The following is a 25,932-nucleotide window of genomic DNA, read 5'->3' on the forward strand; positions in this document are numbered from 1 at the left end:
CCACCAATCATCATGCAGGCCTCTCCTTGAGCCACATCTTTTGAAAAATACCAATCTTCTTTATTTACTTTCCTCCTGAATGCATTTTGTGTACCTGACACGTATTTCCCTCCTTGGGGACAGTAACCAGGACTTTTATAGTACTGAGGCCACAATACGAAAGTTTAGAACAGTTCTGTTGCAATACTGGATATTTATAGCAAGCTGCTGATTTTACCTAGGCCAAACAAACAGCTATCTAAGCATATCACCCAGATTTTTCTGGGCAATATCCCTATTTTGCTTTCCTGTAGAGCAGATAAGAGAAAGTGGACCCAGAACAAGTGACAATGGCAAACATCTTACACAGATGTCAGTGGCAGAGGTGGGGGCAGAAATATGGATCTGAACACATAGTCTAGAGTACTGCCAGTGCAGCATAGTCCCAAAAGTGGTGAACTGCATGGGTAAATAGAAACATTCAGAAGCAGCATCTGTTTCCCATCCCCCTGAGGGTGGGAGCCCTCCAAGCTCCACTAAGATTCTGTGCTATGTTTGGTGTCCAAGCAGCATGGCATAGCTTTTCACACATCCAAAGTGTTAGAAGCACAGGGTCAGGAAAAAAAGCAAAGGTCATCCCATCACCAACCAAGTAAAGTCACAAACAGAAACCACACCTCTGGTGTAATTCTGTGGCATGTTCCAACTTCTTGAGCCAATGCACCAGAAAGAGAGGCACCCAAACATCTTTCTGGGAAAACAACACCCAAATGGACCACCATAGTTCAGCTAAAAGATGAGCAGCAAAAGGGCTTTGGAAAGAAACAACTACTAAGGTAGCAGAGTCCATTTGGCCACAGCCAAGCCAACATTAGATTAGAGGGGAAAGAGAGGGGTCAGCCTGGAATGTGCCTGCTTCCTTGGTGTCAGTTCTGGGATCTTCAGTAAAGCTCTGCAGCTGGATCACAATGATCAGCAATCCAACAGTGTCCTGTGGCCCCGTGAGGGTAAAGGAGAGAGACTTGAATATGAAATAGAGAACCTACTACAGTGGTGCCTCGCAAGACGAAATTAATTCGTTCCGCAAGTTTTTTCTTCTTGCGAGTTTTTCGTCTTGCGAAGCACGGTTTCCCATAGGAATGCATTGAAAATCAATCAATGCGTTCCTATGGAGACCGTCCGGGGACAGAGGGGAAGCGCCGCGCGCCTTCCCCTCTATCCCCGGACCTGTTTTAAAGCAAGGGGCAGCGGAGAGAAGATTGCTTCTCCCCGTTGCCTGCCCCGCAATCTCCGGGGACAGAGGGGAAGGCGTGCGCGCCTTCCCCTCTGTCCCCGGACCGGTTTAAAGCAAGGGGCGGCGGGGAGAAGATTGCTTCTCCCCGTTGCCTGCCCCGCAATCTCCGGGGAAGGGGATTTAAAGCAAGGGACCTGTTTAAAGCAAGGGGCGGCGGGGAGAAGATCGCTTCTCCCCGTTGCCGCCCCTTGGTTCAAAAGGGGTCCGGGGAGAGAGGGGAAGGCGCGCTGCGCTTCCCCGCTATCCCCGGAGCTTGCGGGGCAAGCTTCGTTTTGCGAAACAAGCCCATAGGGAAATGCGTCTTGCGAAGCGGCTAAGAAAACGAAAAACTCCTTCGTCTAGCGAGTTTTTCGTCTTCCGAGGCGTTCGTCTTGCGGGGTACCACTGTACTGCACAGACATATGTTTATCTACCTAGAACTGCCAAAGCAGAGAAAAGGAGGTACAAGGGACTTGTCAGCAAGAGTGGGGGAAAGATATAGGGAGAGGTATATGACAAAGAGATGTGCAGCTGAATGGGCAAGAAGGTTACAGAATATTGATAGGAGAAGCAGAGGAAGGAAAGAGAAAACATGACACTTGAAAGATTAAAATTGTGAAGAAGCACAAGGCTGTTTGGAGAGGGAGGGAGGAAAGAAGGGAGGGGGGAGGGGGTCCAGTATTGAGGTGGTGAATGAGCCAGAAGCAGGAGGGCTACAAATAATAATAAAGAAAATATTCAAACGCTTAAGCTATACAAAATGAGCTGGGAGGGGGAATCTATCAATTGTTTGCTTACTACATATAGCATTCTAGAGTGCAAGTAAGCCAGGCATGTCCAAAGTCTGTTTCGGGGGCCTAAGTTACAGAAGTATTTATGGACTTGCAGGTATTCAGCAGTGACTCCTTTGGACAGTGGGAGGGCTAGCTACATTGGTGGGTCCAGAAGAGAACACAAACTCACAAAAAATAACCCTTGGCTGGAAAAAGCAATGCAATAATAGAACAAAAATTAAAATACCAGTAGGGAGAAACACTGCTGGTCCTTCTCCTCCTTAACTGCCCAAATTTCACCAACTACCACGTCTCATGAGAAGTTGCCCCACCAACTATAGACTTCCAATTAACCTGTATATGTGAGAGACCCAAATTGTGTAGACTTTTGCTCCTCCCTCCATGTGCAGCCTGAGATGGGCAGCCCAGTGGCACAGTGCATTCCACTAAAAGCAAGTGAAAAGGGAGGAATCCGTGACACTCAGCAGCCACTGTAGGTAGTTTCCCATTGGTTGGATGGTTCCAGGCTTTAGCTCTGCCTGTCAGTCAGGCTTTTGCCTTATTGAAAGATCAAACTCCATCCTGCCTGTTCATTACCTTAATCCTATTTTCTACATAGCTTTATTATCTCTAGAGGCTTCCTTTGGAAAGGCAGAAAAGGTGACACAGCCACTCCTCACTTGCTCCTCGGTGCTGCTTCTATTTCAGGTAAGCCAGGAGAAGTTCATGGGCAAGGAGGATGGGAACAGAAAAGGCCAAAGAAGCCCTCATTCTTCCTGTAGTCTAAGCACAGGAACCACATTACACATAATTCACCAAGCACAGAGAAAAAGAATTTGCATAGACAAAGTACGAAAATATATTCATTGGTGTGTGTGTGCAAAGAAGTATACAAATATCTCTAATGCAGGATTTTGGTCCAGAGATCAATGACTAAGCTGAACCAGATGACTTCAAGTCTCGGCTACTTCTGAGTTAATGGTACACATTAATTTTCAACTACAGTCAGGTCTTAGAAAGTTTCCACAAGTATTCATCCCACAGGCAGATTTTTCTATTCACTGCCACAATTATAAGAGAGTCTTACCTCCCCAAGTCCCAGATTCTCAAAGGTGAGGTATGTCCACAGCAAGCTGTTCCAGTCACAAATGAACTGTCAATCAAGAAAGAAAAAACAAAACATTATTAGCCATCCTCTTTGTACCATTACTAAATATTTGTGTGACCACAAGCAGATGAAATACACAGAGGCCAGATGCCAAAACATTTGAGAGATGTAATGCATGAACTTCCATGCCCTGAAACCACAGCAGTAAAAAGCAAAGTGCACAAGCTGGAATAGAGTCTGCAATGGGGCTGCGGTTCAAGTCAAGGCATTGGACTAGGAAACATGGAAAGGTGTTCTTTTAACACGAGCTCTAGTGCAACTGTAAACATTATTGAGGTTTATAGTCTCAAGATAGTAATATGACCAGAAAAACTAAATGCCTACCATCATGACAATGCCAGCATAAACAGATGATTCCCAGCTCCCTAAGCCATTTTCTTTAAATGAAGGAAGGGAGGAGCATTTTTCTGCAAAATCTATTTCAAGACAAGCCATCCTACACCTACATACATAATGAACTGGCTCACATGATGTGCTAAGCCAAACCTTTGCTTTGCAAGACTGCACAAACATGTGGACTCCCAGAGAGTTGCACTCAGTCACTAGGTTCCTCCTGTCCTTTTTGCTGCCTTGCTGAGTATCATCCAAACAAGGACTTGTGGTTCAATTCTCTCCTCACTAACTACGAGGTGAAATCAAGAGCAAACATTAGCTACAACTGATGGTTAGTGAGGAAAGAGCATAACCACAAGCTCCAGTTCAGACAACATGCTAAGCCAAAGCTTTGAATACCTGCTTAGAGCAACTCAGCAACAATCAGGACCAGGGAGGAACAAAGGGGCTGCAACCGCCTCTTAAGAGCCCACAACTCTGTGCGGTCTTGCTAAGCCAATGTTTGGCTGAGCACATCGTGTGAACCAATGTAATACCTTTCTCCAATTTGCAGCACTGTTAGTGCTGATCCATGTTGCCTATGTAGGAAGATTACTGCAGCACACAGTCAGAATTATTACATGAAAAGCTCTTAGAGCTCCTTAGGCAGGTTGAATGAAGTACAAAGCTAAAGGTATCAGTGCAACTGCTGCTTCATCCCCCATTTTTGTGGTGTAGTAAGTGTCCAACTGCCCTTTTCAGTTGGACATCTGGATCAGAAGATTGTCTCTTGGAGTGGCTTCATAAACATATCCACAGTAATCACAAACAAACACAAAAGCAGCAACTCCCTAGTCTCACCCCAAGTCCCATAGCTCCTTGCTGAAATCCTGCAACTTTTCAGACCGAACGTGTCCTGGTTCTTTTTTTGCTGTTCTGCTTCCCACTCCACCCTGCTTTTCTTCTGTTGCACTATAGTGTAAGAGTGCCCTGTAGAAGGCAATTAATGTGGCAACATCAAGGAAATTCTGCAGAACAATAAATAATGAGCATGGTCTAACGCTATGACATACTGCAGAATACACTTGGCAAAAACAACAACGAAACACCAGTCGAGAGGGCCCTGAGATTGCTGCACCACGGTTTGAATAAAAGAGAATCACCGTTCTTCCTTTCCATGGCATCTAGCTTACAGGTGTTAGTCTTCTTGAAAACCAACAATGTTGCTGTTGACGCTTCAGGATTTGTGGGCAAAGAATTCAAGGAATCTCTGGTTGGCTGGCTGGCTGGCTGGCTGGCTGGCTGGCTGGCTGGCTTCCTTCCTTCCTTCCTTCCTTCCTTCCTTCCTTCAATGTGCCAACCAATTAGTTTTTTCTTAGCTAATTCCCTGGACTGTGGCACAGAACAGCCTAGAACGCTATAAATGTGATATTAGTTTCTCTGACACTATCTGTCTAGGTTTTATGCTGCTGAGAAACCCTTCTTTCCACACATATATATTATAAACATAATAAAGTTTATGGACTTGATGTCATCCTTCGCTGGCTTAGATGGCATATACTGCCTCATTGGATGTCCTCCTTGGAATGGCACCAGTTGTTCGTCAATTCTAATGTTTTCACATGGCACAAAGCATTGTGGGAGAGTGTTGGTAAACATCCCACAGGTTTTGCATGGGGGAAGCCTGTTTCTCACACTGGTTGCTCCGCATTGAAGCTGATAATCAAATCCCAGGCCTTAATTGACTTTTGAAGAAGGCCAGTGACATATTGGTCTGGAAGCGTTGAGGGCAACCCTTAACAGCACATTTCGCACAGAACTTTTTGTGAATAGAGGAAAGTGGCCATCTCAAGGTCCTTGACTGAGAGCTGTCATTAAGTCTGCCACTTGTCAAAGTAAGAGTCCTAGGTGCTTGCAAACATATGCAGATCCATCTGGGGGATCGGTGACCCCAAAAGCAATCAGTAAACTCTGTACAAAATGACAGTTTGATTAAAAAAATAAACTGTTTTGCTGGGTCAGAAGAAATGTTTCAGCTGCAGAAAAATGCTTTTTAAAAAATCAGGTTTGTACAAGGTTTTTGTAAACATGTGGAGTACTATTAATCCCCAATGTCATTTGTGGTAATGGTAAGGAAAGTGAATGATTCACCCAATATGAAAATAGTAAAAATAATGGGTAATATTCAACTATATTTTACTCAGAATAGACGCACTGAAATTCATGAACATGTCTATCTTATGTCCACTGATTTCAAGAGGTCTACCCTGAGTAAAATTTGATGACTATCATTCAATTTTCCCCACTCTATATGTGCTTTTCTCACACAAAATGGACAGAATAGGTTCTGAGGTAAGTACCTGTTGACATGACAAGTAACTAATGAATCAAGAGCATCTGACAAGGCTGCTTTCACCCCATCGCCTTACAAGCATAGTTCTTCATTTTCTCTGTCATTCCAACAGAGATAAATTTGTAACCACCAACCATAAGAGTAAAACCATAGGTTTTTAACCAAACTGAGGAGAGCCCTAAAATATCACATGGCAATTAATTGCTCACCAGGAATACAAAAAAAGTGTTATTGTGCTTGGCCCCACTGTTGATGGAGGGTTAAAAGCCAGAAGTGATTGATTTCTATCAACCAGCTAGCAGGTTCCCTTGAGGTCTAACTGAAGGTCCAAGCTGCTGATCTGATGCCCATGATAAGAATCTGCTCCACTCCTCACAGGCTATCAAAGGTGAGATGTCTGAACACTGACAAGCTCTTAATATGGAAAAGTGAAATATAAATATTTTGAAATAAACAAAATTAAGGATAGAGCATCATATCAACTGACACACATTTCAAAGTTGGCAAGCAATCTTTAGCAGCCCTGAACTACAAAGTGAGGTGCTGGGTTTTTGTCTCTTTCCCCCCTTTACCATAAGTCATTAGTAAATAGTAACGCCAATTACTGTGGTCAGAAACATAAGAGCAGCTTGGAAATCACTGAAGTGGGCAATTGGGTTTTAAAGGTTTTTGCTCCCTCTCCCCCTTGCTCTGTCTATACAGGCATACAGATCTTTCAGAAGAAGTTTGCAGCACCCCTCCAGAGACGGCACAGGTCTAAATTAGCATCAAGGTATGCCAATAAGAAAGGAGAAGTGGGTGGAGATGACCAGCACTAATCCCTGCCACTCTGCTGGTACAGCCTCCAAGCCAGTCTGTGGTAGGGATTAGACATTTCTCGGCAGTTGACTTCCACATTGCTCCTTAGCTTTGCACCACTTCCCTCTAGCTAAACAGATCCTGACCCACCAATGTACCCTGCCAACCTAGTGCAGAAAAGGGTCTGTAGGAAATCTCATAATTGGAATGTTTCTATTGTTGAGGTTAAAGAGACACACATTCGATTCTAAAATTATTGCTTTATTACTATTTTTTGAGAGTATAAAGGGGCTATCCACATTTTCAAATTTCTAGCTACTTTAAATGGATTCAAATCTCCATGGCCTGATGAGCTGCATCCAAGGGTACTAAAGGAGCTTTTGGGTGTAATTTTAGAGCCTTTGTCTATGATCTTTGAGAATTCTTGAAGTACAGGTGAGGTCCCTACAGACTGGAGACGGGCAAATGTTGTCCCCATCTTCAAAAGGGGGGGGGGGGAGGAAGACCCAGGTAACTACTGACTGGTAAGCTTGACATCAATACCAGGGAAGGTCCTAGAGCAGACAATTAAACAGTTTGTGTGTGAACACTTGGGAAAAGATGCTGTGATTACTAAGACCCAGCATGGGTTTTTCAAAAACAAGTCATGCCAGACGAATATAATTTCTTTTTCTTTTCCTTTTGTAGAATTACAAGCTTAGTGCAGTGTTTCCCAACCTTTTTTGGGCAAAGGCACACTTGTTTCATGAAAAAAATCTCGAGGCACACCACCATTACAGCCCCGTGACGTCAGCGCGCAGCGTCACGCCGGGAGGGACGCACGAAAGTGTAAGTTTCAATTTTTTCCCCTCCCCCTTGCCTTCCTTCTGTGCCAACCGCCAAAAAGCCAAGAAAAAAGCCAAGACTTTAGGGCAGCAGGTCGACACGGAAGAAGCTCCTACCTAAGGACAGGTGCGACGGCCGTGTCCTCTTCTGCCACACTTGGCAGCCCTGCCTCACGGTCGTGACTCCCACCCTGATTTCTCCCCGCAGGTCGAGCGGCACAGGCAGCCCAATGTGTCCAGCCCAGACACAAGCCCCGCTTCCCCACTCTAGATCCTGAATGCGACCAAGTGCTCTGGACTCCCGAGCAGGGTGGGAAAGAGGACTCGCATCTGGTAGCCTCCGGGCTCCTCGCCTGCTCGAGGGATGGCATTGCAGGCAAGCTGCCGGCCGTCGCCATCGCCGCCCCCTCATGCGAGTGGACCTGCCTGGAGTGGTGGGCCGGGGGAGGCTCGCTCTCTGTGGGGATGTGGCCCGCACGCGCGGCCCCGCTTCCTCCTGCCCAGGGCTGAGCTCCTTACCCGCGATCTCAGTCTCGCGCACGCGGATCCCACTTATTCCGAAGCTCGCGCCACTAGCCGGGGCTCTCACACCGTGCCAGGGCGAGGCGGCGCGGCCCACTGACGTCATCGCGGCTCGCCGCCGCCCTCGACTTCCCTGTTCCCTCCCCTCCCTCGGGTCGCCGTGGTTACCGAGGACTGCAAGCTGCTCGGGCGAGCGTGGGGCATTAAGTGGGAGAAGGAAAATTAAAATTAAAACTCGCCCGAAGGCCGCCTCTCCGGATATCTTTCGAATTTTTTAATTTTTCCCGCGGCACACCAGGCAACGTCTCGCGGCACACTAGTGTGCCGCGGAACACCGGTTGGGAAACACTGGCTTAGTGGATCAGGGGAATGTTATGGATGCAGTGTATCTCAATTTCAGTCAGGCTTTTGAAAAATTCCCCCTGGTATTTTTGTGGAGAAGCTGGTAAAATATGGACTGGACTAAGTAACTGTTAGGTGGATTTGTAGCTCGCTGGCTGGCCAAACCCAAAGAATGCTCACTAACATTTCCTTGGCATCCTGGAAAAAAGTAGCAAAAGAACACAGGGTTCTGTCCTGGGCCCGTTGTTGTCCAACGTCTTTATAAGAGACTTGGATGAAGGAATTGAGTGAATACTCAACACACCTGCAGATAACATCAAAACTAACAAAATGAATTTCAATAGAGACAAATGCCAGGTTTAACACTTAGGCAGGCTGCACAAACATAAGATGGGGAACACCTGGCTTGCCAGTGGTAAACGTGAGCATATTACACCCGTCCTGGCCTGACTGCACTGGCTGCCAATTAGTTTCTGGGCTGAATTCAAGTTCTGGTTTTGACCTATAAAGCCTTAAACGATTCAAGACTACAATACCTCAAGGGCCGCCTCTCCCCATATGAACCAATACAACTATTACAGCTCTAGAACCTAGATATACAGTGCACTATAGGATAAGCCAGGCCGACAGAAGCAGGCAAATTGTTCATTGTTTGCCATAAAAGGAAAATAAAGATTAAAGTTGCCACTTGAATATATTCTCAGCCTTGATGTACTGTAGATGAACCCCAGGCAACCAAAAGCATCCAAAATATAGCACATGCCCTGCAGGTATTGCACTTTATTTCCAGGTACCAAGACCACTTCCAGGTTGTCAGTTGTTTTAGAACTAAGGCTTAATGTGCTACCCTGTCTCTTGCACCTGCATCCAAATTAACCATGTTTCAGTTCTTTTCCATTTTATCCCATAATTCTACCCATTCTACTCTATTAACCCAACACTTTCCACCAAGTCCTGCACAGCTCTTTGCATATGGGACTCCAGAATCTGGCTGCATCACACAAGCTTCTATCTCTGTTCTTCTCTCCCGCCTATCCCCACACCCTTTAAACTGGATGTTATCATCGCATTTTGGAAATTATTCTATATGAAGGATCATCGAACCAAGAAACAAAGAACCTATTACTTAGCAAGAGCCCAGCAGCTGGGAAATGGGGGGTACGGCAAAGGGGGCTGAGGGCGGTCTCGTTGGGACAAAGAGTCTGGGCATCAGGGAGGAATGAACCCAAGTGTTATAAAGAAACAAGGGGAGGAACTGAGTGCACAGAGAGAGGAGACCAAAGAGAAGGACACTTTTCCTGAGCCTCTTTCAACCCCAGAGCTGTGCTAACCATATAGACCCAAACTGGTGCAGCCTTTGAATCCGCACCGACACGCTCTGGCAAGGGCGGCCACCAAAGCTGTCAAATCCTTCACCAACTTGCCCATCAATTGCATTCAGCTCTTCCCGACCCACATTGGCATTTTAATTACTGTTGGGTAAACTAATTTGTCCAAATGAAGGCAACTCGGCCTAATAGAATATGCAGGCTCCCTGACCTCTGACAGGCAATGACACAGGATACAAAAGGAGGCAGAGGAAAGCTTTTTTTTAATCAGAGCCTTATTACTCTCTATTACTCCAATTAGTCAAGCTCCAGTGCTCTGAATTGGGGGGGAAATTGCAATTAAATCAATTTTTGATGGTCTGGAAGTGGGTTACCGAACCGCCTGGCCTGTGAATAACTGATATTATAGCAGCAAAGGTCAAAGTCTTTGTCGGCACCTTTGGGCCCCCCGCCTTTCCTGCCTCTTCCTCCTCATTGCTCCTGCGCTCCTGCTAAAGCAAATCATTAGAACATGTCACGTCTTATCGTGGCTGCCACCAGCCCCGCTAACCTAATCAGTTGACATCATTATAGAAGGTAACTCCTGCAGTCTGAATTTAGTGCTAAGGTCACACAAACTTACTGCGTCCCCCCCTGCTGGAGGGTGATGGGAGGAGGGGCCCCAACAGTAGCAACATTGTAAAGGGCAGGAGGGAGGTGGACATTGCACAGCGGATGGTCCTAAGCTGAATCTACAAAACGTCATGGAGTATATCCAACTGTACACACATATCCAGAGATGATTGGATGGTGAGAGAATGTTCTTCTCTCCCAGGAAACATCACCCAACAAATTAAGCTATCAGCAGTTTAGTTTTAATTGACCAGTTCCAGGTCTCTATATATCACGCATGAGCATGGATGGAAATCAAACAATTAAAAGTCAGCAAGTGGGTCTCACAGAATTCAACAGAACACCCACCCCCATAGCACACCGCCATATTTAACTGGTTATAACAAGCACTGTCTTGAGACCCTGCCAAAATTTAGACCAGTTATAACACATGCAGCAGAAGGAGGTAGCGGTAGAATGGACTGCACCAGTTCAGGCTGTGGGGAGAAGATACCATTTCTGAATTCTCAGCCTTGTAAAAACACACATACAAACGCTGCAACTTAAAAACACATACACACTGCGGAGACAGGTTCTAGCTGAGCCTGGACCCTGCTGGACTACTTGCAAGAAATTTATTTGTTTTTAACAGGGAGAATACAGAAATGTAATCCAAAGACTGTTTCTAAGACAGTCTCCAGCCTGAAGTGGTACAGCCCATTCTACTGCCACCTCATTCTCCCACAAGTGCAGAATCCTCATTGGGATTCAAACTAGGAATGAAACCAGACGTTAGATGGGAATCATTGTACTCCCCACCCCATGTTTCTCCCATAATGCAAATGGAGTGCCTACAGAGGAAAAGCAGCACGCAAAAGAAAAGGCGTACATAATTCTCCCTTAGCATCTAATTCTCACCATTCACTTTGCCTTAACTTTTTTATTTGATATTCTTGGTACAGGCTATTTCTGAAATATTTATTTAAAATTATTCATAGCCCACTCTATTTCCAAAAAGGTATTCCAGAGCAATTTCAATAATAGAGACAATAATGATATTTTAAGGTTTTTAAAAATCTTATTTCGTCTGCCAAGTTTTCCTGGAGACTGATTCTTAATTTTTATTATTATTGTTTTACACTGTTCAGTTTTATTTGTGATATACTGCTGTGTTTTGTTTTTTTAAAAACTTATTTTCATCTAGCTTTTATTGAATGTTTTGCTCAATTTTGTACTTAAATTGAATGTTGTATTTTAATTGTTCTATGTAAACTGCTTAAATATTTTAATTACATTAAGTGGCATTACAAAATAAAAATATAAAAAACACTAGAAAACCAAATAAAAATAAACATCAATGAGAGCAGTAAAATTTCATTGGAACAGACTAAGTGCACAACAAAACACCAAAAGGTCCGGGTAAACAAGTAGGTTTTTAAAGGTAAAGGGACCCCTGACCATTAGGTCTAGTCGTGGCTGACTCTGGGGTTGCGGCGCTCATCTTGCTTTATTGGCCGAGGGAGCTAGCGTACAGCTTCTGGGTCATGTGGCCAGCATGACTAAGTCGCTTCTGGCTAACCTATTTATCTACTTGCACTTTGACGTGCTTTCGAACTGCTAGGTTGGCAGGAGCAGGGACCGAGCAACGGGAGCTCATCCTGTCGTGGGGATTTAAACTGCCGACCTTCTAATGGGCAAGTCCTAGGCTCTGTGGTTTAACCCACAGCGCCACCCGCGTCCCTAGTAGGTCTTTAAGTGGCACCAAAAATTCACAATAGTAAGTACCAGCCTTATTTGGGAGGGAATTCCATAAGCAGGGTGCTTGTAGTGGAAATGCCCTCTGCCATGTCACCACACGCTGAATCTCAGGTCCTGATGAATCTCAGGTCCTGATGTGCCACACCATACCGAGTATATAGGCATGTGGCACTTGCCGACATGCTTCCCCAACAGATCCAGTAGCGACATCCAACTCTGTACATATCTGAACATATCTGAACCATTTCACAAAGCAATCACCTTCGAAATGTAAAAAGTCTCCATAGAGCATTTGTATGTGGGAGTGTTTTTTGAGCAGGAGCAGTGGGTTTAAAGCAAGCCTGCAGTGCATATGGAGAGCACACACTTTGCATAAAGAAGGTCCCAGGCTCAAACCCGGGTGTCTTCATAAGGCAGCAGGTGATGTGAAAGCCCTCTGCCTTAGACCGCAAAGAAACACTGCCTTTGGTTGTACAGTGGTGCCCCGCAAGACGAATGCTTCGCAAGATGGAAAACTCGCTAGACGGAAGAGTTTTCCGTTTTGGAGGTGCTTCGCAAAACGAATTTCCTATGGGCTTGCTTCGCAAGACGAAAATGTCTTGTGAGTTCCTGCGGGGTTTTTTCCCCCTTCCCCCCCTTTTTCTAAGCCGCTAAGCCGCTTATCCGATAAGCCGATAAGCCGCTAAAAGCCGCTAAAAGGCTAATAGCGCTAATCCGCTAAGCCATCAATGGGCTTGCTTCGCAAGACGAAAAAACCGCTAGACGAAGAGAATTGCGGAACGGATTCTTTTCGTCTTGCGAGGCACCACTGTAATACTGGGCTAGTTGAACAAATAATTCCACCTGGTATAAGGCAGCTTCTTATAAATCAGAAACCAAGACTCACCAGAACAGTAGCTTCCTATAGGACACAGTTGGCAGGATGAGGGGGTACTTTAGGCAAAAGTGATCAACATTTTTCTCCAGGACATCTCATTGTGGTGAGTGCACCATGATAATACAGTTCATATTTGCCCCTGCCAACCATGGGAAATGGTAGCGACCAGCTTTATCTGAAGCACCACACACACTGGATTAGGGCTATTGGAAATGCTGAAATTAGACTCTCAGCTCCTGAATTAAACCCATATGGAAAAGCGCTTGGTTTAAATTTTGCAAACCAGAAAGTGTACAGAATCCAACTCTCTAAACTGCCTTCCCCCATTAAAAAAATCCTTTGGAATCCACGTTCATCCAACTTTAAATCCCTACATGTTGATTCTTTATCCATTTTTTTATTTCCGAATATAGAGCCCTTTGATGCCCACTGAATTCTGCCTGCAAAAGCTTTGACGCATCATTTTATATTTGCTTGATCAGCAGATTGTAGATGAACTTACCACATGGCTTATTTTTCCAGCTCTCAAATCTGTCTCATTACATTGTTCTGCACATTCAAACCATTTCTGTGCAGCTTAGTGCATAAAAGCATAGTATATTTAAAATACAATATGTAAAACAAATAAATAAAATTAATGTATCAAAACGAACAGCACAGATGAAAGCAACTGACACTATCCCCCTAAAGAATGGTAAAATAAAATATTAGCTTGCTTTTATAATGCCAGTAAGGAACTAGGTCTTTGGGCTTGAGAGGGAATACCATTCCAAAAAAGAGGTACTACCACCGAGAAGACACTGTTCCTACTAAACATCAACCTGGTTTCTGCCAAGAGAAGTACCTGGAGATATTGATGTGCAGGGAGGTGAATAAAGGAGAAGGTAACCTTAGTTAGCCTGGACCCAGACCACTTAGGGTTTTAAGTATCAATGCCACTGATGCTTTGTTAGGGGGTGGGTCAGGAGGTCTGAGCAGTGGGGTTTTTAAAATAAAAAACTTAAGATTTTCATTTTACGTTGCTTCCAGAACTGCTAGACAAGCTGCAAAGCATAATGCTGGTGAGGCCCTAATGACCCACAATTGTAATTTGCTCAAATTCCCAAATTTACATATATAAATGTAAGTGCATATGCATATTTTATGCAAAAGTTGTACAATGGGCTTGTGCCCTGAATCTTTTAAGATAATGCCTCTGCAAGCACCACTTAACATCAACATAAAATGCCCAAGCAACCAGTGCCAGTTAATAGCCACACTGCTCCATTCTGAACCAGCAGGATCTTTTGAGTTGTCTTCAATGTTGTTGTTGTTGTTGTTTAGTCGTTTAGTCGTGTCCGACTCTTCGTGACCCCATGGACCAGAGCACGCCAGGCACTCCTGTCTTCCACTGCCTCCTGCAGTTTGGTCAGACTCATGTTTGTAGCTTCGAGAACACTGTCCAACCATCTTGTCCTCTGTCGTCCCCTTCTCCTTGTGCCCTCAATCTTTCCCAACATCAGGGTCTTTTCCAGGGAGTCTTCTCTTCTCATGAGGCGGCCAAAGTATTGGAGCCTCAGCTTCATGATCTGTCCTTCATTCTGCATTTTAACAATGATCCAATTTGTAGCTTGAAAAGGCATCCATTATAGGGATGAACTTGTTGTGAGTCTAAAACACCACTATGAATTCCTTAGAATCATGATGGGGAACCTGTGGCCTTTCTGATGTGGTTGGACTCTAACTGCCATCATTCCTAAACACTGGCCATGCTGGCTAGGGATGAAGGAAGCTGGAGCCCAGCAATATCTGGAGACCCACAAATTCCCCAGCCCTGGCTAAGAGATAGGACCAGATACAAATGTAATACATTAATCTTATTACTACCCCAGCTCTGTATCCATGTTGTTCTAGCTCTACCTGGTCTTTCCTCCTTGCTGCCCTGCCTAAGTCTCAACAGCTACAGTACTGTCCTTTGCCTTCTCTGCAACCCTCTTCCCTGGCTTTGCTGGTGGCCCCAAATACCAAACTACCGTTCCTACTTGTAGAGAAGCCAATCAAACTCTTTAAAATATACCTGCCAAGTATTTAATGCTAATTTATTACCAAAAAGTAGAAGCGAATAGGAAAGTCCATCATATTAGCAGAGTTATGGACAATTAGCATATTAACCACTGCTCAAAAAATCTTTACATACACAGCTATATGCACTATGATGCTATTTTCATAGATCTCCGCCAGCCTGAGAGTGAATGGCTCTCTGGGTATGCATCATAAATTGTAAACAGAAGAGCTACAGAAGAACTTCGCCTGGTCCCTTCAGGTCCTGCAATGGAGACATTTGATGTGCAGAGAGAACAAATCTTGAGCAAGGAGATGTGTATATTTCCAGGATTTACAGTATTCCCCCACCAGCACCAAAGGAGGAAACGGTAGGGACCACTAACGACAGAAGCACAGAAAGATACCAATAATTCATGTGTGCGCCGTTTCCCACCCTGGTTGGAAAATTGGCTCCTGGGAAGTGGGTGTTTGCATTTCACACCAAGGAGAGCATTGTGAGTTGTAGGGAAAGCCATAATTCTGGACCCGGGATTTGAACAGAGATGCCTCTCAGTGAAGGCTGGGTTGAAGGCTAGGGCCAGTTGCGTCACTGTTCCAAGTCTGGTTTACGGATGAAAAGCACCATCTTCAGTCTCTGGCAAACATACTGCTTTTGTGTATGAAAATTTGCTCAACCCAAATCTTTTACAGCAGGGCTGGGGGATAAATCCCAGAAGTCCAATTGCCCAAGGACCTAAAAATTCAACCTGGTTTATAGGAATTCAGAACATTTCTTCAGCCCATTCCAGGCCTCCAGACTAAATGGATTAGAGCAAGCTATTTCACCAGGTTAATAAAATCAAGTATTAAGCATACAGCAAGAATGGCAACTTGTGGCCATCCAGATGTTGTCTGACTCCAACTCCTATCAGCCCAAGTAGTTAGCATGGTCAACAAGCAGGGATGATGGAACAACATTTGAAGGATCACAAATTCTCCATTTCTGCCTATTACCTGACTACTTCTATAAGTACAATGGTGGGCAATTTGTGATGCCCTCCAGCACAGAGTGTTTTGTTTTTGCAGGCCATTATATTTTGTGAGAATTATAAATGTCAGAGTTTGATTTTTGAGAGGCAGTATAATTGAATAGAAATGATGGCAATCGACTTTAAAATCCAGAGGCAGGTCCCAGATCCCAAACTTAAATATAAAAGTTTTAAAAATCCAGCAAGTTATAGATTTCCAGTATGCCACAACTGCTTGCTGGGTATGAACTGCAGCATAAAGTCAGTCATTTGACGTCACTAAAATGTCTGCAGCAGTCCTCTGTATTGAAGGAATCTCTTCCCACCCCACCCACTAATCTGATACAAAATGTAGGAAGTCAGACTGTGCCCTGCTTTGTATAGCAGAAACAGGTGAGCACATTGGGGATACTTAAACATATCGTTCATATGCAGCAGTTCTCTGGCTATTATACTGTTTCTTGTTTGCCTGTGGCTGGTGGGTCCAACAGACACCAGGTTGTACCGTTATCATTTCCATCCAACATTTGCATGCTTGTTGCATCTGGGCATTCCGTGGAAAAGTGAAACAGGATGCATATTATCTTGAACATATATGACATTGTTACAACTGAATCTGTCATTACTGCTGATTGTTCTGAGGCAGTCCATTTAAGATCAGTACCTCCAGCACAACCGCAAAAACAGATAGTTCAGGATAGATTTGGAAAGCCCAACGTATCCAGTTGCCAATATTATGTCAGCTGTGGGGGGGAGAGGTTGATTGCAAGGGCTAGGTAGCATCAGTTCACCACAATGCCATGATTTGATTGATTAATGAACTCATAAGCTCCCTCCTTCCCTTACTCCTGTGTCCGGTCAATTCTCACATACCTTGATAAACCACAGTTTACTGAACAGAGAAAACTATAATTTGTCTGCACACTGGGATTGCATGCAAGATTTGAACTGGGTTCACAATAATGTTTTGCCTAATTTGGGTGTAATGGCAAACTATGGTTTGCTACTAAATCAGGAGGAAAGCAGAGAATACAAGGAGACAAGAGAAGGTGTAGCATAAGGCTCATTCATATAGCCTCAAACCATGGTTTAGTGTTATATTTGAACCAAGCCAGTGTATTTCCATATGGTTGCTTTACTGTTCACAGCAACTAGGTTTAAATTCTGATAGGGGCTGGGCTGCTGAGGCAGTTCATATAAATACTGTAATTTTAGATCACCACATTCTAGAGTCATATCAGTTACAGAGCTTTTACTTAAGTCATAAGCTATTCAGAAACTGTAGGTGGTTTACTGTGCAAATGAATTTGACCTACCGCTAACTAAAGAAAAATATTTAAACCAAAATTATAATGAATGAGTGAGTGAGTGGTGAGGAAACTATCATGAGACTTAGCTTTTACTTGGTGTATTGAAGATTCAAGGATTCAATTTTGAGACCAAGTATGAATGCTATGCAGTGAAATGACACAAATGGGGCAGAAAACCAGGACAAATTGGCCATACACAGTCTGTTGCATATAGACATCCCTTAAATACTGCCTTGGCTTTCACTGAGAAAATGCCTGCTGAGTTTATTACTTAAAAAAAATAATAGATAAAGGAATTATAGGCTGTGGCGGGGAACCCTTATTTCAATTGCTAGAACAGTAAATCACATTAAACTACACAGTACTCTCACATTTAAACTCGAGAATACAAGAACGGGCCATGGCCTCTTTTTCAACACATACCCACACAACTGATTCTAGGTCTAAGATTAAAGTATTGATGCTGAAGACATTGACTAAATTCAGAAGTACTACAAAACCAAGGCTTCTTCTAACCTTAATTAAGAACCCACATCATAGTTTAAGCTTCCAGACTTACAAGAGGCAAACAGAGGTTTTGATTAGCCTTTTTGTTTCCCATCTGCTGAGCATTCAGCTTCATAAATTTACTCCTATTTCTATGATGTGACAGTCTCTTGAGGCAAAGTAATGGCCCTAACTGTGGTCTGCCAATGGTCTGTGAATTCATACACAACAGCAAGCCATAGTCGGCTCAAATAGTGCTCTACAAATCAGTTTGAAACTGTAATCTACATCCTGGTGAGTCACATATTTTGAGATCTGACTTGGGTTAGACACTAAATCCACTAAATGCAGATCAGAAGCCTCCATTTCCATTTTAAACTAACTACTGCTTGTCCTTTCGTTCAAACTGGGAGCTGCAGTTAATTCTAGCTATGCTTATTATAAACAAACCAGGATCAGAAACGACAGCTTGAGCTTGGTTTGTTTGGTGAAAACTGATCACAGTTTGTTCTGGACCAGATGACAAGCTGTGATTAGTTCAAAACAGAAGTATATGCTTCTGATCACCTCCTCGTGGCCACACTGCAGCAGAGGAGGTGCATCACCCTAAGGCTCAGCCATGTAACTATGGTTTAAGGGCAGGGATGGGAGACCTGTGGCCCTTCAGATTTTGTTAGACACTAACTCCCATCAGCCCCAGCCATCTTAGCCAATGGTCATACAGCCAACAGCATCGAAGAGCCACAGATTCCCCAGTCCTGGTTCAGCCTAACATTCAAAGACAGCCATTATAGATCATAAAGCTGTTGAGCTATGACCAGAGTTATACTCATATGAAGAAATAGATGTTGGCATGTACCCAGAAGAGTTTGCATATCACTCAAAACAAATCAGAAAGTAAGTATGTTAAAAACTGGTTTTGGTAGGGAGATTAGTGGTAGAATTCTCCTTCAGTGACCGGCCAAGTTTTTTTGTTTTTGTTTTTAAACTAAATGGGAATATCTGAGAACTGGGAGGAAGGTATGTTACATCTTTGCTCCACCCACCATCTCCTGTATCTGCGGCCAGGGCTGAGGCTGTGAGAAACACCAGCAGTAGCCACCTAGTAAGGACATCCTCATTTATGTGGGACTAATATCTAGCTGCTTCAACTGCTAGGAGATTCAACTGCAGAACAGCATTTGTTGGAACACCAGAAAACAAAAAAAAGGGGGGACTTATATATACTTTTGCCCTGTTAGGGCATCACTGTCCATTTTATTGTGTTTTAAACTTATTGTAAGTTGCCTCAAAAACTTTGGTTTGTATGTAGGGTATAAATACAAACAAACAAACAAATTGATAGGTCTGTGATCTCATGGAAAATTCAAGCTCTTTTATTATGTTCCAAGGTGCTGTTCTTGCATCGCTGTCTGCTAGCATTCCTATCTACGTTAAGGGTGGAATTTTTGTTGTACTCTTAATTATAAAGCTGTGCTGTCATTAGTTTCCTAGAACATGGGTTGTGAAGAATAACAACTCCCATACAAGATTTGTATGGAACATTGTCAGGACGGAATTACCTGGACAAAACAGGGAGGGCTTGCTATGTTCTCTGCTCAATGGCCAACTGCATAGACGAGGAACCCATTGGTTCTCAACATGTCACCTTCTGGCCTTTAGGTAGGGCTTAATGCGTCTGCCAAATAAAATCCTTCCACCTATATGCACAGCAGTTCCAGCAGCTACTCAGAGACAGGACAGTAGAGGGAAATGTGGGTTTTCTAAGGCTTCCACAGTACTGCGGACAAAGAACACAATTTCTGTTCAACTGATCAGATGGGTCCTCATGCCCCCTAAAGCACCTTACAAGAGGCAGTGAATGGCATTGTTGAATTTTTCAAAGCTTGCTCAGGTGTAAAGCTCCAGCGATTCCTTTTTGTGACTTATTTGTTCTCACTCTCCCTCCCTCTCTTGCTCCCCACTAGGTACATTCAAACCACTTAACAAGCAGGGAGGTTGGGATATATTTGTGGGAATCCTCCCTCCCTCCTCAAGGAAGGCATTTTATTTCCCCACCCAATGACAAACAAGCGCAAGAAAAAAGCCACAATTTCTAAGCAGCAGTTCACTCCCCCCCCCCTTCACTGGGTGACATTATTTTCCCTTAATTGCCTGGCAGGAATCGTTTATTTGAGGAGGAGGGATTCTCCCCTCTTCCCCCAAGGCTATATCGGGCTATTGAAGTTTAGTGGGCTTTCACCTGGAGACATTGGTAATTACCCCCTTTATTTTAAAGCTTCTACCTGTAGCTTCATACTTGGGGCTGGACACACTCTGCAGGGGAGCTTTGTTCCCACTAAATACAGCCCCTGAACAAATAGTCCCAGCAGCAGGAGCGCAGGGCAAAGTGGTAATTTTCAGTCCAGCATAATTAGCCAAGGTTCTTTTAGCCACCATCACTGAATGGAGGGACTTTGCCAAGGGAGGGTGGCCCATGTGGGAATGGCAGGCCCAGACATGCATGCAGTATGCAGACAAAAGCTTCTTGGGGGTCCAACCTGTTGAGGAGGAGAGGGGAGTGCAGCGGCACCTCTACCCAGAAAGGTCTCTCTACAAAGACCAAAGCACAGGTACCAGCACAGAAAGTCAATCTTCTTCTGGCTTTTATACTAAGCTCCAGACCCTCCTCCCCTCAAAACCAGATTAAAAGGGAAGAAAGTTGGCCTGTGCTGGGATGTCTGATCACCTATGATGTGTTTATTACCTGGTCCTTCCAAGGCTGCATTTAGGATGAAGTACTACTAGGGCTGCAGCAAAGGAACCAAGCTTGAAAAAACACTTTCCAGTTGCAAGTCAACATGGATAAAAGAGTAATAATAATTAAGAGCACTTTCTTTGGTGTGTAAGTTACCCGCATACTTTCACAGATGGCACTTTTCAAAAAAAGCAAACCAACTCCCCACTCTCAAGTTCCATTTTGATACAGGCAACGACCGATTTATGTGCGTTTGATAAGTGTGCAACCACGCATGCGAGCATCTCTGCAACCTGGAAATGGCTGGAAAAGGGGGTGGAACTGGGGCATAGTGGGTTTATGCATGCTCTACCACCGTGCGTGATGATCCGCAAAGCAACCCCCTTGCAAATCAGGGGTTGCCTGTACTATGTTGTGAAAGAATCAGACCAGGCACTTGTTTGAGCATATGAACTGGCTTTGGAAGTGGAAAGCACAATCTAATCTGGTTTTCTGTCAGTTTCTAGAATATGCATTTTGTTGAGGTGCACATCATGCCCTGTCAGAGAAAAGGGTTGGATATGTATGTATGTATGTATGTATGTAAATAATGAACAAACACAAGCAAAATAAGGCAGTGTATCATACAATTGACCAAGCATTTGCAAACTCTTGGGTTTTGACTGGAGGACACTTTCATGTAAGTAAACACTTGGTGGTATGGAAACTTCATAGCACAATCAATAGTACCACTAAGCTGGGCAATGGAACAGCTTCAAATCTGTGTATTTGTTATAAAGCAAAATATTCCCTTTGTAATAAACAAGTTTCTTCTACACGTTTTCAATAAAATATAAATATTTAAAATAAAAATTTATTTGGCACATTATCTCTGCATAAAAAAGCCCCTAAATTTATAAAGTGGCCTTGAATCAGGCACAAAGCCTTCCTACACTCAAAAGAAAATGTACTCCAGAATTAGAAAAGTGTAAATGTAAATTGTAAATGTACTCCAGAATTAGAAAAGTGTGACTATGAAGCTCTATTTTAACAGAGAAGGAATAAAATCAGAAAGAGACCCAAAAAGTTAATGCGACTCTCAAAATTATAAGCATCCAACAGTCTCAAATAATAAATATTACTTCAGCCTCCATTAGCAAAGGTATTAAAGGGTGTGGGGAGTGCAGCTCTACTGGCTGTAACTATACAAACATTTTGTTAGAAATGCCAACAACACAGAGAGGCAAAAAGTCTTTTTATTTTTAAAGTTTAAACCAAGATTTTTTCTCTTTTCGTTTTACCCTGTAAACAACCTCACACAATAAGAATGCTTATTGAAATAAAAGCCAAAAATTCTCAGCATAGTAAGCAGTCTGCTGTTGAGCAAGATGCTTTCTTCTAAAAGAACCTTGATAAAACTAGCTAAGGTGATAAATTACTATTGTATCACTGTATCAAAGGGAAGAGTCTAGACAGTACATGGGCAATGAGATATAGAGACACAGATGCATAAGATGGAAGTGGAATGTCATTTGTCAGCCATGAAATTACAGTGGAAGCAATCCTTCTCTAGTCAGAGCACCCTGGCTCACCGCTGCATAAATGGAGAATTTTCTGCCATGCATACTGATGTTGGACACTTGCTTAGATGAAAGAAAGAAAACTGGATAATTTCCAGAATAATACTCAAGCTTCAAGATAGGTCCTACAGCGTGACCTCCCAGCTTATTTTCTGCTTGTATCTTTACCTAGATCATTCCCCTATTCAGGTTCTTTCATATGGACAGATACAAAATGACCAAGTATGCATCTGATCCAATGATAAGCCAGACCTTCTGGCTTATTGTCATTTACTGTGAATGAGCAGCAAGCTAGTGCACACTGCCCAACTGTTCCCATGTGACACTTGCCCTGGTACAAGCAGGATATACAAAGCCAGGAAGCCTTGGCTTCCCATTATGTCTGAACCACAAATCGTTCTTTGTTGCTCCCTAACAAGTCATGATCAGCAAGCTAACAACAAACCATGCCTTAAGGTTGACTAGTGATTGTGGCTTGTTAGGGTGAAACAAACTGCAGTCCCTCACTGGGATGTAACGGGAAACCTGGACTTCCCAATTCACACCAAGAAAAGTGTGGACTGGGAGCAACTGAGTGGTGTCACCAGCAAGCTGCTTATTCCTTGTGAAACACAAGTAAGACAGAAAGCCTGATTTACTGTTATGTACAATTGTGAACGTTACGTGTTGATATATGCTTCCTGCAAAATCCTGATTTAGGAAATCTAGTACATCAATGTAGAGAAAACACAAACAAATGACAGCAGAAGACTGGAGGGAAATGCTTTCTTTTTCCTCTGCGACTAACTGACTGTATTTAGGGAAGCTGCAGTGGAAGCTGCAGGTGTGACAACAAATAGCTGCCCTTCGCTTTGAAATTTCAGAATCAGTCTCAAAATGCAAGAGACCAAGAATTAAAGGCAGCCTTGTGGTTATGTTCAAACAAACTGCTCCTTCCAATTATCCCCCTTTATTTTTTTCACTCTTCTTTCTGGAGTAGGGGAGGGGCAACGGGTGCTTGTTCCTACCTTCTTTTCTGAAGGGAACAAGCTGCTGGTGCCGATTTTTAAGCTCCCAACCATGTGCTAATAAATCTCCAGCCTATCCGTCACCTCTGTGCAGCCTGCACTCCTTAAAGGAAATGGGCTCTCTCCCTCCAATTAGTTGTCTGTGTCCACCAACCATGGAACAGTCCTCATTTAACTTTCCCTCAACAGGTGGAAAATCGGACAAATACAGGCACTGCCATCTTATGGGGTGGGGAAGGGGGCAATGTTTACAAATTAGCCCCCCTCCCAAAAAACTACCGCATATTTTGCATGAATACCAAGCTAACCACCAGCATTTCTACGTAACACCCAATCCCTAAAAATAATAATGTAAAGGTACCACATAAAAAAGCACAGAGGACAATGAACACTATGCCTCATTTTAAGCTGCTTCCTGTATCCAAACTGTACCTTGTACTAGAAAGAACCCTACAATGATCCAAAAACTTTTCTGTAACATGGTCTGCACATTCAATTTGCTATATTTCTCCAGTCTCTGCCAAAGTTTTTCAGCACAAGAACTTTATGAATTGAACTACAATCCCAGCATCTATAAGCTTTTTTTTTTCTTCAAATGGACAGCACATTTATATATGGCATTTTTTTTGTTTTGTTTTTGGAGCACTTCACATGTATCCCCTCCGTTATGCTGAAACAACTGTCCTCTATAGTGGGGCAATATTATTAGCCCTATACAACCAGTGAGAATTGTGGCTTGGCTAAGGCTACCTAGCAGCTTGTGGTAAGATTTGAACCAAGGACTTCCTGCCTAGAACTTAGGCACTTAGCCACTATGCTGCACCAGCTCTCAACTAAGTTAGCACCAAGTACTCTTGTTAAACTAATGTGATACAGAAGACAGCGTGTTTACTTTTTTTTTTTTTTTACTGAGGTTATGGCTCAAGGGGTGCATAAGATTTTCCAGAACCTAACATCTGTCTTTAAACTAGCTGAAGCTCACCTATATTGCAGGTTAGACATCTATATAAACAGTTTCTGTAAGCATCAGCAGCAGGACAATTGGTAAAAGGGAATAAAAGCAAGTAGAATGACAGAGAAATAGAAGCCAAAAATTATAGCATCTTCCAGAAGCTTTTGCTATACTATACAACTTTCAGGAGGATGCCAGAACATGCAAGAACAAAGCTGCTAGATGTTTTCATGTTCCCCTTTTTGCATTGCTGATGCAGTCTACCTTCCAGCACGTACAGCCCATAGGAATTTCCCTGATCAAACAGTGCACCTGCACAGAAAAAACCATCTTGAATCTAAAGGTTTAAAACGCCTTTTACTTTCTAATCACCTACCACACAAATGTTCTTTAGTGTGGATGCCCCACTCTCCCGCCACCACCACCGCCAACACACACATACAGGATGGGGCGGTAAAATTAAGAAATACACAAATAACCTCATTCTATGCTTGTAGAAGGTTCAAACCACTAGGCCCTGTATGCATCTATGAACACAGAAGGACTAATAATACCTCTTCAAGTTCTCTACCCATTTAAAAATATTTGTAAATATATATCCCAGGAAGAGGGCTTTTCCTGTTTAAAGGCATTTTGTGAAGAGTCCCAGCACCCTCTCCCCCTGGTAATGAATCCCTGTAATGGAATGCCCTACACTCCAATTAGGAAGAAATGCTAATTTTCTCCAGTTGAGCACCCCCTATAGATGTATCTAATTTGTTTCAATGCTTTCATCTCTCCCCTCCATTGCATTTTCATTTAAAGGTTATGATCTGTTTGTGCCCTTCATGCTGCGCCCTGACAAGACACCCCTATGAGAGGGCTACGTGGCCCCTGCAACCTTTCTAACCTCTGTCCTGAACAAAAACCAAAGCTATTTTTCTCCTGCCTGATGGAGGGGACAGAGAAGAGAGGAGGCAGGAAAATCTGCTGAATAATAGTCCTTATTTTTATTATCTAAATAAACATTGCTATATTGGAAGCTCATGGATTATCCAAGGCAGATTTATAATATTCAGAAATGGGAAAGTTTCAGTATAATCTGAAACCAATAGAGCACCTAGGAGAGTCTTATATATTAAATATGGTATTTAATATATTAAATATGGTACTACTTCACACACTCTAAGTCTGTGACTAAATGCAGAAGTTATGGCTTTAACACCAAGCCAGTTTTCTAATTTTTTCGCTCTGTCCCACCTCTCCTCTATTGCATAATGTCTAATGTATTCTGGAGAACTTGAAAGCTTGCTCACAATTGTCACTATTTTGTGACATTTTGGTTGGCCTTATAAAGTTATTATCCCTCTACAAATCAAGCAGAGAAGGTACCACCTTTCAGTGGACCAATTCCTATTTGTGAAAACAAGTTTCCCAACATTTATAGGGCTTACTTTCAGGCAAAAGTCAGGTTTTCTCATTTCAAAAGTCTCTAAGGGGTTCCTTTACACAAGACTGGATGAGGTTACTGTTAAGTGGATTTGTAGCCAGTTGATTGACTGAACCCAGAGTGCTCACTAACAGTTCCTCGCCATCCTGGGGGGGAATGACGAGTCGGGTGTCACGAGGTTCTGTCCTGGGTCTTGTTGTTCAACATCTTTACAAACGACTTGGATGAAAGTATTGAGAGGATGCTCATCAAATTTGCAGATGACACAAAACTGAGAGGGGTAGCCAATGCCACAGAAGATAGAATCAGGATTCCAGATGACCTTAACAGGTTGGAGAACTGGGCCCAAACTAACAAAATGAATTTAATTAGGGACAAATGTCAGGTTGTACACTTAGGCAGGAAAAACCGGATGCACAAATATAAGATGGAGGACACTTGGTTTGACATCAGTACCTACGAAAAGGATCTAGGGGTCTTAGTAGACCACAAGCTTAACATGAG

The 25,932-nt window shown here is 43.3% G+C and overlaps 1 protein-coding gene across 2 annotated transcripts in view; it reads right to left on the minus strand.

Annotated features, from left to right (window-relative positions):
* The window catches only part of FBXW4 (F-box and WD repeat domain containing 4), a 75,343-nt gene that overhangs the window by 15,102 nt on the left and 34,309 nt on the right, over nt 1–25,932 (minus strand). For both annotated transcript variants that reach the window (XM_081864007.1, XM_081864008.1), the window contains exon 6: nt 3,113–3,178. In XM_081864007.1, coding sequence (XP_081720133.1) covers nt 3,113–3,178 — 66 coding nt within the window. The remainder of the gene's footprint in view (nt 1–3,112; nt 3,179–25,932) is intronic.

The sequence above is a fragment of the Podarcis erhardii genome (assembly GCF_964252035.2).
Source record: "Podarcis erhardii genome assembly, chromosome: 5".
Lineage (NCBI taxonomy): Eukaryota > Metazoa > Chordata > Lepidosauria > Squamata > Lacertidae > Podarcis > Podarcis erhardii.